Raw genomic sequence first — 14,984 nt, 5'->3', positions numbered from 1 at the left:
GTTGACTCCTGACTCAACAAAAGTCCAACAAACACGGCATGCTCACAAACGGTTTCATGATCAGCTGCATGTCACTCCATATACCTAAAAAACCATTACCCAACAACTGAAAAACTTGCCTTTATCTCGTTTTTTTCTCACACCTCCAACAAGGCGATGATCTGTGGATGGACAGAGCTGCAGCATTAGATAAAGTCACGCTGAAACGCACACGGCACGGTAGAGTCGTGAAAGGTTGGATTTAGGCCATGTGTACAGGAGGATGTGGAGCGTAACGTTTCCTGCTACAAACAACTTTTGCATGTAGGCAAAAAAAAAAGAAAAAAGAAAAGGTTTTCATTCGACCAGAGCACCTTCTTTTACATATTATTTGCGTACCATACACGGTTTACTGGAATTTTAAACAACACTTCTTAGGACTGTCTTCTTGTTGCTGCTCTTTCATAAAAGGTCAGATTTGCAAAATGCAATTGTCCTGTTGACAGATTCCCCACCTGAGCTATGGATCTTCTGCAGCTACTCCAGAGTTACTGTGGACCTCTTGGCTGCTTCTTTGATGATCGTTCTCCTTGCCTGGAGTGTCGGTGCGGGTAGACGGCAGATTCACTACATACTGTTTCCATTTTTTTGTTGTTTTTTTGGTAGAGTTTTTTGTTTTTTTCCACCTAACCCTGGTTAAACGTATTCACAAACCTGATCTCTGACCTGTCTGGTGTTTTCCTTGTTCTTCATGAGGCTCTTTGGTCACGAATGTTTTCTCAGAACAAACCTCTGGGACATTCACAGAACAGCTGTATTTACAGCGATTAAATTAGACACTGTCTGAGTCCATTTACTGATTAGTTCAATTCTGAAGGAAATACATTTTATTTAAGGGGATCGGAGTAAAGGGTGTTAATAAGCATGCTGAACTTTTTCTAGTTTATTATTTTTAAAACGCTGTGTTGGTCTAACATAACATCACAGTAAAATAAATTTAAATATAAGGACGCCATGTACGAGGTGTAAATGAAACTTCACAAGTAAAAGGAAAAAAAAATCTGAAAATGCTGCAGACTTTAAAAAGTGAACCTTTAAAAAGATAGTTCAGAAACGTGACACAGGAAGTGACTGTGGGGGAGTGGGTGTCGCTGCCGAGGAGCACCTGGAAACTTAACTTTTGATCTGTCTTGTGCAGAAATGAAAGAAAGACAAAAAAAATAAACCAGATGTATGAGTGCCGGTTGTGAATTTATTTCCATTCATTCGAGAAAGCCCTTGAAATCTTGATCCTTCGCAAACATTAAAAAACCCAAAAACGTAGAAAAATACACACTGCTGTTTGAACCCAAAAAGAGATTCAGTGTTTAATTCAAATATACAATTTGCATAATAAACGTCAGAGACAGTGGCATTAAGGTAAGGCATTTCTCCTTGAAGAGAACTACAAGAACAAAGCATTCAAAAGAAGGCACTTTTTGATTTTTTTTTTTTCCAACTCTTCATAAAGCTTATGGAGCCTACATTCAAACATGAAAGATTTATGCGTGCTCAAAAGATGAAGGACAAAGACAAGACTAATGCCTGAAAGGAGACTTCCTCCTCCTCTGTTTCACGCCAACATCTCAGATTACTCTGAAAATAGCAAATCTGAGCTCATTACAGGTGAGCCCAGGTATTACTACAGTACTAAAAAATACTAAAGTGAACCGACTTTGGAAACAATATCAGGTTGGAAAGAATGCGAGGGTGAGAAGACACTTTTTAAGACAATATCCCCCAACTTTCCACTTCTGAGGTAAGTCACATTACCATCTAATTAAAAAAAAAAAAACAAAGGGTGCTGCTTTTTTGGTCAAAGCAAAAAGAATATTCAAGGCATATGTGAAATTCAGAAGCCAACCTTTAGCGACATACTTAACCTTTAATTATTGATCACTTTCCAAGTCCATTCAACATTGTATCCCTTTCATACCATCTCATTAGTCACCTTTCAAATATTCTATGTGACTTTCTACAGTAAATGTTCAGTTCCTTTCGATCTGCTCAAGATCCAGCTCTCCGCCGAGCTGGAAAATGTCCCGCTGTTTCCCACAATCACCCTTCCAGAGGGCGCTTTTACTGTCCACAAAGCAGCACGCGGGGGAACTGGGCCGTGAGTCCACGCTGCAAGCGGAATCGCTGTCCAGCTCCCCGTAGGATGAGTCCTCTTCCTCGTCATCCGCCATCGTGTCCGCCCGCGACTCCAGCCCCAGCTCCGACACGGCGGCGAAGTCCGCCTCCGACTGGCAGGCGGACTCGAACGACGGCGCGGTCAGGCTGGACTTGAAGCCGTCGCGGGAGGAGAATCCAGGCCAGCTTAAGCTTTGAAACGTTTGAAGCTTCTGGAATGGAAGAAAGAATGGAGAAAAATCGTGAGTTAAAGAGCTATGGTAGTTTAAATGTAAAAGCTTTTCCCAGAAGGTTTTGGGGGCAGATCGGGTTTTCTGATCGGGCAGCCAAAAGCTAGCCTTGCCTTTCATCACCAGCATGTGTACATGTAAACAAAAGCACACACAGAAGCCACTCAGGAACATACACACGACTCTAACCCATCCGGGTTGGAAGTGGAAATAAACAACAACACTGGGACTGGAGCTGCGAACCACAGAAAGTATCTTTTGTCCGAGTGCGGTCTGGGCTTATTCGCGACTAGAGACGTACCAAGTACAGAAAAGTCATTTATTATGTATGTCCCAGATCATTTCAGGGAGTTTCAGATAAAACATACGGGAACAAAACGCTGTTTTGCTTCCAAAAGTTGATGTTAAAGACAACTCAAAGCTGTGTGCTTCCTCCCAGCAGCAAACACAGGCTGTGCTGCGGTGCAGAGTAGGGGTTAATGATCTCTGGAGTGCCCTCAGGCAGCAGATGTTTGAGGCATGGAGGTGAATAGGGTTGAGGTTTGTTCCACAAAGCCTAATCCTGCATAATAAACACCTGTAACGTCCTCTAACACGCGTTGAGAAGTGGATTTTGCCGGTTTGCGCTGGAAGTCTTTGTTTTTGGTAATGTAGCTGGATGTAAAAAAAAATATAAAATGTAAGGCAGGACTTTGCTGTCTGGGTTAAAGTTGTGCCTCCTTGTGCTGGATTAGCATGCTTCGTCTGCAAACACTTGAGGTGGTCATGTTAAAGTGGGAGGCATTTTCGCTGTAGTTACACCAGTGGAGTGGAAAAGGGGATTTCTAAGCGCTGGAGCTCTGCTTTCAGCCCCCCCAGTATTACCCCACTACTAATTATCGCAGCAGAGGAAGAGACGAAGGGCAAAGAAAAGGCGAAACGAGGGGGAGCGGCTTCTGCACAATATGCTTCCTATAAAATCTACTGAGGCAGACTGTGCTTTGAGTGGGTGTGGTGGTGGGATGGAGAAGCAGAGTTAAATTACCTCCATGTACCAAGCTTTAAGATCCTATAGCTCCTATACGTGTCTTAACCAGACGATTAAGTACAGCGCTGTGGAAAGGCAATTTTCCCTATAACAGACTTGTTGTCTTTTTGCTTTTTGGATCAAACTTATTAGTTCGGATTACCAAATAGATAATCATGTCTTACACAGAATAACCATAGTAAATGCAAAAAAGCTGTTATATATAACCCAACCTGGCCCTATGTGAGAGTGGCAGTGTTAACTTGGCCTGAGTTTTTTACATCGCTGTGGATAGATTTAAAGGGCACATATACAAAATACACTTGTTTAGCCCTTAAATATGTGTTGTTGCGTACCTGGAGACTCTAGGAATGCAGAAAAAGTGGAAGTGGATGCTGCATAGATATCTTTATATTCTTTCTGGGTCATATTTTTCAACCCATCCAGTTTTCTCTTTTTTCTATTTATTTCTTTTTTTAACTATTTTGTTGCTGAACTGCTGAACAAGGCCACGGACACCCAGCTTACCAAAAAATTTGCCATTTTTATTTCTCTGAGCAATTTTGTAGTACGAGCTGAAGGATGCCAAAGCTACAAGTGGATGAGTAAAAAAAAACACACTGGAAAGACATCACATGTGCACAAGACGTCCTCAAAGCACTGAAACCTATGAAAGATGCCAACACTGCCCGTCATTGCACCACTTCCTACCAAGCTACTCATGGGCACGGAACAAGGTCCTGATCATTTGGATATAGTGACGGACATAAAGGAAGCAGTAGCTCAAGATTTAAATAAAACATATGACAAGGAGACCCTGTGCATGGCATCAGCTGTTGACCCTGAGTTCAAGTATCTACCCTTCCTCTCTGAAACAGAAGCTGCTGACATCTACTGAAGACCGACTAAAACTGTGGTGGCTCAGACACAAAAGCATAATAGCGTGTCTGCAGACAGAGTTTTCTCCACAGTAGGAGACATTGTGTTCCCTCAAAGAATTGTCCTAAAAGCAGAACACATGGATCAGCTTGTGTTCTTATACAAGAATCTTAAGGGGAAAAAAATAGATAAGCACTGATACCAAAACTACTCACTTAAACACTTAATTGGTTGTTTCCCTCTTTTATGTTCAGTCATAGGCTTTTGTTAAATTTCACAAATGTTTTGCACTTTTGTTAATAATAGTTGCATTAACAGGCAGCTTGCAGCATTTAAAATGCTGATATGAATGTTTAGTCTTGTATGGCACTTTAAATTTGAAACCTAATATTTATTCAGTTGTTCAATCTAGAAGCCCTCTTGCTACCTCAGAAAATGTACGTATAAGCAGGAATGCACGTTTTTATTTAAAACATACTGGATTAACCTTATTGATAATGGCACTCTTAGGTCTTTGTATTTATTATAGACTGAAATATTTTCAGCTGTTTATTTTTCATTTTTTTAAATATTCTTTGTGTGGAAGGTGTATTAATATACAGATGAGGCTTCCCAAAGCTATCTTCATTATAAAAAAAATCACAATTTATTGTCTTTTTGTTACTGTATTGGGATATATCGGGATAAATAGTATGGTGACACATGTATCATGATATGCATCATATAAACAAATTCTTGCTAATTCACACCCCTACTGTGAAGTGCCTCCTTTAGATTTAAAGAGACAGCGCCAAAATGAGTTGCTCTCAGATGAACGTCTGAACGTGGGTGAAAGGGAGAATGTGGGGGTAAATTAACGAGGAATCCAGACCAAAGCATTGCAGTTGCACTTCATATAGACTGCAACTGAATGTTTTAATGTGAAAAGAACGTAAAAGCATGATATTTCCCCTTTAAAAATCTGTTTTGAAAAAGCTGCTTTATTGTCAACAGTTTAGACTCATTTTACTTTCTGATAATTAAAGGTGGAAAATATGGAGATGAGAGATTTCAACCACACTAAAACACACTGTGCAAATCAAACAGATTGGCACATGAAGAGATTACATTTATTTTGTTAAATTTATATCAATAAAAAAAGTCTATGCACAATGTGCACAAGTTCATTTGTTGAGAAGGAATTAATTTAATTCAGTCAACTGAATTGTAAACTGTGTGACCCAAACAAATAAAAAAAAAAATTGTTTTTGTTGAAGTTGCTCAAACCCAGTTGACAGGATGGTTGTTTCAGAAGTCACGCATTGTTCTACAGAACAGGAAAAAAAAGAACATTGTCGCATGCTATACTCAGGTATAGAGGGTGGCAGGGTTTGTGGTTAATCTGTCAAGTTTACACTCTGTTGCCAAAAATACAAGATGACCATATCCTTAGCAATGTTGCCAGCAGTGTTAAATAAAGTCACAAAACACTAAAACCTCCAAATCATTTAATAACACCCCGAGTTAAGATGTTCCTGCAACTAAGTCTGCAGAGAAAGCAGAACAGACCTTCCAGACACCTGCTATGCTGAGGGCCTGCTGTGTTTAAGTTATTTTTAGCAAAGGTGGCAGTCTCCGGTACACTTGCAAGGAAATAGGCGGGTAGTTAAGTTTGGTCTAGTCTGCAGTTTTTCTGCCACATCACGCTAAATCCTAAAAGCAACAACAAACTCTACACTCTAAAGGTGTACTCTGTGCTTGAATGTGATAAGAGATCTTGTGTAAGCAAGCGTTTGACTTCCTGGAAATGTACATATTGCTCTTACATTATTTAAACCCTAATAAAAGAGTGGATAAATTGGTATTTTGCAAAAATGGTGAAAGTAACCGGCAACAATTACACACCTCTTCAAAGCCAAAGCTACATGATTGTCTTTCTTGCAAGCGAGGGAACAGTAGGAGCCTTTGTTTTTGCCTGCTTAAGTTTCTCATTTGAGGCCTCATGTTTTGAATGTGTACATCTTTGTTTATGTATTTTGTGTTTTTTTTTTCCTGGCCTTTGTTTCATCTATAAAGCACTTTAAATTAGTGTGTATGAATGCTATTATACATATAAAGCTGCTTTGCCTTTCAGCCAGTCCACTAGCAGTGTGCAGCATCAGGTGGGGGAGGGGCAGTGGTGCATGACGCTGTGCTTCGTACGACCTGAGAAAATTGGTCATTCCTATAACTGTTACTTTTAAAACCTTGCTATACCCTATGCCCAGCTGCTAAGTGTTGCAAACAAGTAGACTATACATATGACTTTCCAAAAGCTATGCAGCTGTAAACACAGTATGCACATGTGTCAAGTTGAAACAGGCCGTTTCAAGATAAAGATGCACCTTGAGACACCAACTAGGTGTTTCCACAAGCCTCCAGGGTTCGTACCTCAATAATGATCGCTATGTCTGCAATCCCAGAAATGGAATGAGATGCAGGGAGAGGAGGAGAAGAGGAGGGACAACTTGGGCCAGCAGGGAGATATAAATAGAGAGGGAAGAAGAGTTGGCCTGCTATCTTCTATGCAGGAGCAATATTTCTTTCTTAATCTGGCAGTTTTTCCCGCTGAGCTCACACAAATATGCGCGCACACAAATAGACATTTCACTCGCGCAAAACACGGCCCGTTTTACCACCTGAACCGCTAACACAGCGGCACCAGACTCAGGTTATCGAGTGACCAGACTGACCCTGAAAAAGCTGTTTCCTGAAAAGCAAAGTGTCCACTGCACCGACAATCATTCAGCAAGTGATCTACAATCAAGAGATAACATTCCACTTCTGACAGCTCGGCAACACCCCCCCCATTCTGTGGAAAAAACAGCACCACGCCAAGGCTGGAAGGGCAGCCAGGGACACAACCAGACAGTGGACTGAGAGGCGAACTGACACACGCTGCTAGCAAGGATATATTCAAGGAATCCTGGTAGCAGCATGCAAATCCCCACAGCGTTCGAGTTATACCCAATTAGCACGACGTGCATCCCCGCAATTCACACCCTGCTTCATTGACGTGGTTCGGGGAATTTAGAGGCCAAATTACACCGTGTTCCACTGACAAAACACACAGGGGACTTGACCTGCCGCAATCCTTCTCGCCAACGAACCACAAACACACCTTCGAAGTAACAACTCCATTTCTAACCTTTCCAGTGAAGAGTTCCCTGTGTGCCAAACATTGTCAGTGTTTGTTTTTCCTCTTCGGTGCCACGTTACTCCACAAACGTAGTAGGTGTGAGAGGAAGCAAAGCCTCTTTTTGGACAGCCCGAGGGCAGCAACTCGCAGGGCACCATTTGTGTCTGACAGTTTGGTATGGCACACACCCACTTTTCAAGAAGAAATGGGAGGATGGAGGTCTGAGTAAAAGGAATGGTTAGGAGTAAATTCTGATTAGTGCTTTCGTTTTTAAAACAGGCCAGGATGTTCAAAGCAACAGATTGCGCAATAGATTGACACGAGTCGGTTACAGCCATCAAGTTACCTTGAGGTTTCAAACAAATAGTTTCCACAAAAAATGGAAAAAAAAAAACTCCGGCTATACCACTCTTGTTATAGCTGTTGCGATATATCAAATTGCACTTGTAATCACACGATTCACGCATTTGATTTTGCAATCAGAAAAGATCTGCTTTGAGGAAAATGTACTTGTATTTACTAGTATATATATATATTTCAAATGCCAATGCAAATTCTATGTGCCAATAATGTACATGACATTTTAGATAGACTTTTCCTGCTCTCTAAACCACACCTGATGTATAATTCTTAGTCGCCAAGATCCTAAAGCTTACAAAGATGGGTGGGGACATGAGGGTCTGTCTAACTGGAAATAATAATAAATAAAATAGCTTAAAGAAGCAGTGAAGGAAGAACATTAGGAAGCAACCCGATTAAATGTAACGCCTGGAATGGATGATCTTAGGATATTAAAGTTTTTTTAAAGGCCTATAATTGAGATGATAGAATGTAAGACTTTTTAACACCCTGCAGAAATCCTGCTTTAATCAGATGCCTGAGAAACTGGAGGAGTATCATCAGGAAGTAGGGGAGAATAGTGTTAACACAGCTCCGTCCCTCCCTACTCGCTGGTGTGCACGGCCGTTTGTTTGGCTGAACGAAGCGCTGCAAAGTTTTGCTCTTGCTGATAAACAAACAGGCATTTCAGCTGTTTGGAAACTTCTTAAGTCAAGGTATGGAAACTACAAAATCACTCTTATTAAGGTGAAACTGCTTAAAAAACAACACAAGCAACTTAAAATAAAAGCGATTAGATCATGTTATGTTGTAGATGTTTGTTTGAAGTCCTTGTTTTAATACCATGATGGTGTAAAACTGTTGATATTAAAGTATATTAATAATTAAAGTATATCTGATTGTGATCTGATATGACAAGTAAAGGTTATCATGTGAATCTCAGATTTGTCCTTGCCTAGTTGTAGGTGTTTTGGTCGGATAAAACAATATGCCAATATAAATAAAGCGCCTAAAATTGATGAGAAAGCTAAAGTTTTACTCTTCAGACTGGCCTCTGAGGGACCTGAAGGGTGGACCTTGCAAACTGAAGCAGATGCCAAATTTAACATCAGTGGAAATTCAGATGCTGCCTTATTCAAGTGGCCACTCCAATTCATTACTACCTCCATGCAGACTTGGCAGTGTTGATGTCCTTCCTGTTGCAACCGGGATGCAAATCCGGGTGCCCCGTATCATAGAGGGACTCAAATGGGGGATTAAGAGTATCTTTTCAAAATCAGCTAAGGTAAATAAATAAAACTGAATTAAACGGAACTGGTCATTGCATTTACAGATTTGCGTTAAAATCTCTTTATGGAGTTTGTAAGCTCACATAATTTTTTTGAATGTTGTCATCAATTCTTATGAGCTGTCTCATTAAAACCCCATAGAGCCGCATGACAGGTTTATAAATGAAACCAAGCCAAACTTTGTCTTGGTTTCATTCTGAGTGTTGGAGAGGTCTTCTGGTGTGCATGAAGAAGCATTGCACTCCCGGTTATTGACCATGACATTTTTCACCATGCTCACAGTTTGCAAAAGGAGGTTGTGGTTGTTCATTACGACAGCAGCAGTATGTTAAGGTCCTGATTAACCTAATATCACCATACTGTTAGCTTACCCATAAGGTTTAGCCGACATGTACTTGCTTGACTTGGTCACAGGAGAATTTCTAGCAGATCTGAGCTTGCTGGCCTCATGCAACCTCATCACGCCCACACCGAGCTGGCAGTACTTCAAGTTACTGTAACTTACTAGTGAATATAACGCCAAACTTAGCCTTCTTACACATAGACACTGGCATGCATCGGACTCCACGAGGAGAATCGAGACCGTTCTTAAGAGGCACGCACTCACCTCCAAATTGAGCATGTAGGCTGATTGTTGCAGGCTAAAAAAGTAGCAAACTTTGACAGGCCCCTTCATTCTCCATTTTTAAAACTCGTTTGAAAACTTACTTTCACTTACTGGCCTTCAACCCATTTGATTTTACTTATTTTACTGGTATGGTTTTTATCTGTATTTGCTTTGCTTTATTGTGTTTTGTAGCATATGTTTTAATTAGAGCAAGAACTTTATAAATAAAGTTGAAGATGATAACCTTTTGACATGTACTTGTTAAAGTTGTTAAATTCAGATAAATAAATTATAACCCTACTCATTTAGTATGGAAGAAATATGAATTAAATCACAAGGCAAAAAACAAAACAATAATATAAAGAAACCGAGCTTTAGCGGCTCTGGTATTAAGTGAAAGCTTTTAAAAGTATTGCCATTACCTGCATGCTGATTACATATCCCACTCTAAATTTACATGAAATGACGCACCAAACCTGCACAACCTCCCTTGCTTCAGCAATGCTGGTTTCAGTTACACAACTAGATGGAGAGGATCTGACAAAACCGCCAAACTCTCACAGCCCACAGCTCCAGAACGAAAACAAAGGTGTCAAAAGCAAGAGATAAAACTGACTCCATGCTGGTGTGTACGCTTATAATGTGTGCACAGACGTGTCATCGGTGTGCTTGTTTTGCCCCTTTTAGCAGCTGGCACGGCTGGAGGAAACATGCCTGCTAGGCTCCATTACTGAGGCCTAGTTGATCCGGCTCTGGCTAAGTCCTGAGGGCGGCTGGCTGAGAACACGGCTGCTTGTGAAAAAGGAAGGGAGGGTAGACGGATAAAATGATGATCGTTTCTAATCAGGGGACAGGAAAAGGACAAGGTCCCCTGACAAGAAGTCTTATGGAAAGACATTTTAGAGGATCGTGTCAAAAGTTGTGCTCAGGAAAGGAGAGTTTAAACAGGCATGGTATACGATCTGATAACACAAAGCCATTCTGGCACTTATACTACAGATTCAGTCCAGAATTTCAGCATTGTATTAAAGGATAATGAGCTGACTGAGAGTAGACAAGTCCTATAAAAACCATCAGAGCAAGATTTAAAACAGCACATGTGATTAAACAACCTGTGCCGTTCTATTTTGGGTTCAGTTTTGTCCAGGGGTCATTTATGCTGTTCCACTGCTTCCTCTGGCCTTACAAAAGAACAAACAAACTCTCGACATGGGGAAGGCAAGATGGGGATCAGCACATCCAAATATCCTAACGATTAATCACCTATTGTTTCTCTCACTGCCTTGACAGTAGACAAAATACATTCTGTTTACCAGTAGAAGTTCGCCCACTGCATGGATTATTTCCCTGCAGTCAGTAAAAATAGAGCAGATACAACTCTAAAGAAATCCTGCATATCATTTCAACAATTGATTTAAATAAGCATAATGAATGTGCATTGTTTTACAGAGAAGGCGAACTATGCACATTCACTGTGCACAAAATAACCCTTTTAGGCCGTTTGTTTACTTTTAATGAATATAGCTCACAGCTATTTATTAAAAAAAACAATTTAGTTTCTTAACGAGGTAGCTGTTTTTTTTATAAAGGGAATTTTACAGGATAACTTAAAGATTATAAGTAAACTGGCACTGGTTTAAGTTTAACCCCATGGAAAAAGGAGTGCTACTTAAGCCTGAAATTCACCACTTCTTTGCTTTCACATGAATGTGTGCCTGTGTGTTCTTGTCAGAGGGTGTTATCACTTCCAGCTAACCTGAGTCATCTTTGCCAAATCCAGGGAGGGACGCTGCTCCTGGGCATCCTCGGGCCTCCTGCGCTTCATAGCGATCTTTTTGTCGTTCAGCACACAGGGCTGGGACCTGCTCCGAGACAGACTCCCCTTCCCAGCAGCTCTCCTTCCCAGCTCCGGGGTGGAGTCCGGAGAGCTGGCCTCGGAGGCCTCTTCTCGCTGGAGCTCTGTCAGACTGATCTGCTCGTGGGAAAGGGATAGAGGCCTGAGGAGGACCTGACTATGGGAGTGGTGTGAGAAAACAGAGTTAGGGGACACCGAGGAGGCAGTGAACTGAAGGTGAAGAGGCAGCTGCTGGTTGAAGAGCGGCGGGTCCCAGGTTCCATCTGGGGGCGCGCTAGAGCACGAGGGCAAACTGAAGCTGGAGCTGCGCTGCATGGGGGGGAAATGGCCGGCTCCTCCTCGGACACTCCCCCCGCTATGGTACCTGCGTTTCTCCACCGACGTCCACACTCGGGAGCCCTGGGGCCTCCAAGACGAGCGGAACCCGCTGAACTCATCTGAGAAGGACAGGGAGCGACACTGCCGTTTGCTCGGAGGAGCTGCGGGAGCTTGGGTGGCGGTTGTGAAATGTGTCGGGTTGGGCGTCCCATGGGCGCAGTTCATGCCACTGTTACCCAGAGTGAGATCTCTGATCAGACTGGTGATAGCTGTGGCGCTCCCTGCTTCTTTGGCCCAGTGCAGGCCTCCGGGTTCAGGCACCACATCCCACAAGCTCTCCAAGCTGGAATCTCGAGCTTTCTGCTGCATGGCACAGCTTCGTCCCAAGTCCAACCATCTATCTGCCTCTGAAATGAAGCAAAACAAACAGACTCAGTCTAACTAGCATAAAAAAAATCTAAAGCTAGCAATACAAAGAGAAATCACCATTTTATTAACTGGAGTACAGTGACCTCCAGCTTACACACCAGTATTAACTAAAAGGGTGGCAAGCTTAAAGCAAGAACAAGCTGTCTGGAGCAATGAGGATAGATTATTGTCTGGTAACGGACTTTAAAGAAAACACACTGTCTGAAAATGAATGACAGGATTATCCTTCTAGGAAAAAGCCAAACAGCTCAACTGTTCAAGCCATTGTTGCTCACATCTGACGGCAGTAAAACCTAAAAACTCTGACTGCAAAATGAAGTTACGCACAAAGTAGAACAGAGAACAGTTTTTAAGATGGCATGTTCAAACATTTTTCTAAACTAGTGATACATTCCCTAAATTATCATGAAATGCAAAAATACATAAATAAATATTTCCTTTCTTATTAAATTTAAGGCCTGTTTTTATAACTGATGCTACTACTACTACTACTACTTTATTTATAAGGCACTTTAAAACAACAACGACAACAAATTGTGAAGACAAAAGATTACAATGGAAGCATGAAAAGGAATAAGAGCAAAAGTCTCAACATGTGTTAAAAGCCAAAGAATAAAAATGCGCCTGAAGGTGAGTTTTAAAAATGGACAATAAAGGGGCACTTCTAATCTGTAACGGCAAAACGTTCCATAACTTGAGAGCAGCGACACTAAAAGCTCTGTCTCCTCTGAGCTTACGTTCAGACCTCGGTACTTGCAGGAGCAGCCGGTCAGCGGACCTGAGGCAACGAGCAGGAGAGTCTGGGCGAAGCAGCTCAGAGAGGTAAGATGGAGCAAAGCCAGGTTTAAAAGTTTAAAGCCATCCACGCTTTAATGTCTTTAAGACACAATAGTAGGGGCTTGATGGAAAAGATGATTTTTTTATATTGGCATGCATATCTGACTGTCAGCATAAAATGAAAGGAGATCCCATGTTTTCTGAGTACTGAACCCAGATTAAGCAAATAAAGAGAAAAAAGCAGGGGACCAAGGATTGAGCCCTGTGGAACCCAATAATATGGAGGAGTGGGTGAGGATTCAAAATTAGCTAAGTTTACAGGCATAGTTCTGTCCGACAAATAAGACCTACATCATTGTAACGCAGCACCACTAGAACCAAGTTGGGTCTGTAAACGAGATAATAAAATATTGTGCTCCACACGAGGAAGTGCAAGTGAGATGAATTTGCAGAATGGCCGACAGAATTTTAGAATTGCCTTTGTCCGTAAAATCAGACGTTTGGGCACATTTTTGGTAATAAATATAAATATTCGAGTGAAATCAAATCAAAATGAGCTATATCAAGAATCGTATTGTATCGTGAGCTATGTATCGAGAATCGTATCAGATCGGTTTATCCTAGATGATACCCAGCCCTACTCAGTATTATGCTGAGTTTTAAAACCTGATCTGTGGTGGAATCAATGCAAATGTGTGGCATACAACCTCCCCTTAACTCTATTTTGCAGGAAAAAACAAAAAAACATTTAGCTGTAACCAAAATTAAATTCCTTCATTGGGCACATAATCAAGGCCAAATGAAGAGGATTATGATACTTTTCCAGTTTGAATTAGTGAAACATTTAAAATACTGTGTATCTATTTCCTTCCACTTCACAAATATGTGCTACTTTGTGTTGGTCTATTACAGTCAAGTCAAGCCCGAGGCCGGTGGGCAACGTCTGGCTCACGAGATAATTTCCTATTTCTATTATTAATGACCTGCCAGTGGGATACATAATGTCCTTTACAATCATATTACATATCCTAGGGCTGGACGATATGGCCAAAACTTATAGAATGATATATTTTGTAATTTCGGTCGATACAATATAATTACGATATCCATATAAACAAAACAAAAGCCTCAGAAAGACTTGGTGACGTTGAGCTCCTACATGCATCCAGAAGCAGTTTAGGTATAAACCTGCAGATTAAAACAGCTTGGCTCCGTTTGGTTGTTTCTATGTGAATTACTGTTCTCTGCGAAGGTTGTGGATTTGATTCCAGCTTCCTCGTTTCACCTGTAAAGGTGCATGAGTGGGTGCGTGTTTGCGAATGTGCTTGGATGAATGTAGTTATAGTGTAAAGAGCTATGAGTAGTCACAAATCAGCCCATTTACTTTCTACCACTCAGAATTTAGCAACAAGCATTATTACAATTGCTGGCAAGAAACAATGCAAAGCAAACTCCTCTGACGAAATAGAACAGGTAGTTATTGTTGTGTTTTTGGATTTTTTTAAAAAGTAAACACAAAAGTCGTCTATATTTCAAGTTTTGGCCGCTTCTGTGATTGACGCTGACACCTCTTCTCTGTAAAATCAAATCAATCTAAAATAGATTCAAGTTAGTGGGTTTATAACATGACTAACCTTGTAACAGTTTAAGGGCTATGACCACTTTTTGAAAGGCAATGTAACACCTAGTGTTTAATGACCAGAGCGAAGAAGTTTAAAAAAAAAAGCCGTTTTAGGAAGGGATTTGGCCATGAAGCGCTCATTAGAGCAAGAAGTTAAGCAACCTCAGTATGACTCAGTGAGATCACATTGTGTTTACGTTGATCATTTTCCACACGAGTGGCTAGAATGCAATCAGAAAAACCTCACATGAAAGTCTTGTCTTTACTCATTTTCTGATAAACAAATGTTTCCAAAGGAAGGAAAAAAAACGCATTTCACAACTACA

At 41.1% G+C, this 14,984-nt stretch overlaps 1 protein-coding gene across 2 annotated transcripts in view; it reads right to left on the bottom strand.

Annotated features, from left to right (window-relative positions):
- Positions 1 to 1,942: 1,942 nt before the first annotated feature.
- The window catches only part of LOC105927308 (protein FAM53B), a 35,837-nt gene continuing 22,795 nt past the window's right edge, over positions 1,943 to 14,984 (bottom strand). The window contains exons 4-6 of one of the 2 annotated variants that reach the window (XM_021317223.2): positions 12,068 to 12,238; positions 11,415 to 11,950; positions 1,943 to 2,363 (exon numbers count right to left, since the gene is read on the bottom strand). In XM_021317223.2, coding sequence (XP_021172898.2) covers positions 2,007 to 2,363; positions 11,415 to 11,950; positions 12,068 to 12,238 — 1,064 coding nt within the window. In that variant the 3' untranslated portion in view covers positions 1,943 to 2,006. Of the gene's footprint in view, positions 2,364 to 11,414; positions 12,239 to 14,984 lie in introns of both variants that reach the window. The other variant, XM_012863983.3, reaches the window with a different exon arrangement.

Source organism: Fundulus heteroclitus, chromosome 22 (genome assembly GCF_011125445.2).
Source record: "Fundulus heteroclitus isolate FHET01 chromosome 22, MU-UCD_Fhet_4.1, whole genome shotgun sequence".
NCBI lineage: Eukaryota > Metazoa > Chordata > Actinopteri > Cyprinodontiformes > Fundulidae > Fundulus > Fundulus heteroclitus.
The sequence above is the reverse complement of the archived record's forward strand: the minus strand, read 5'-3'. Positions and strand labels throughout refer to the sequence as shown.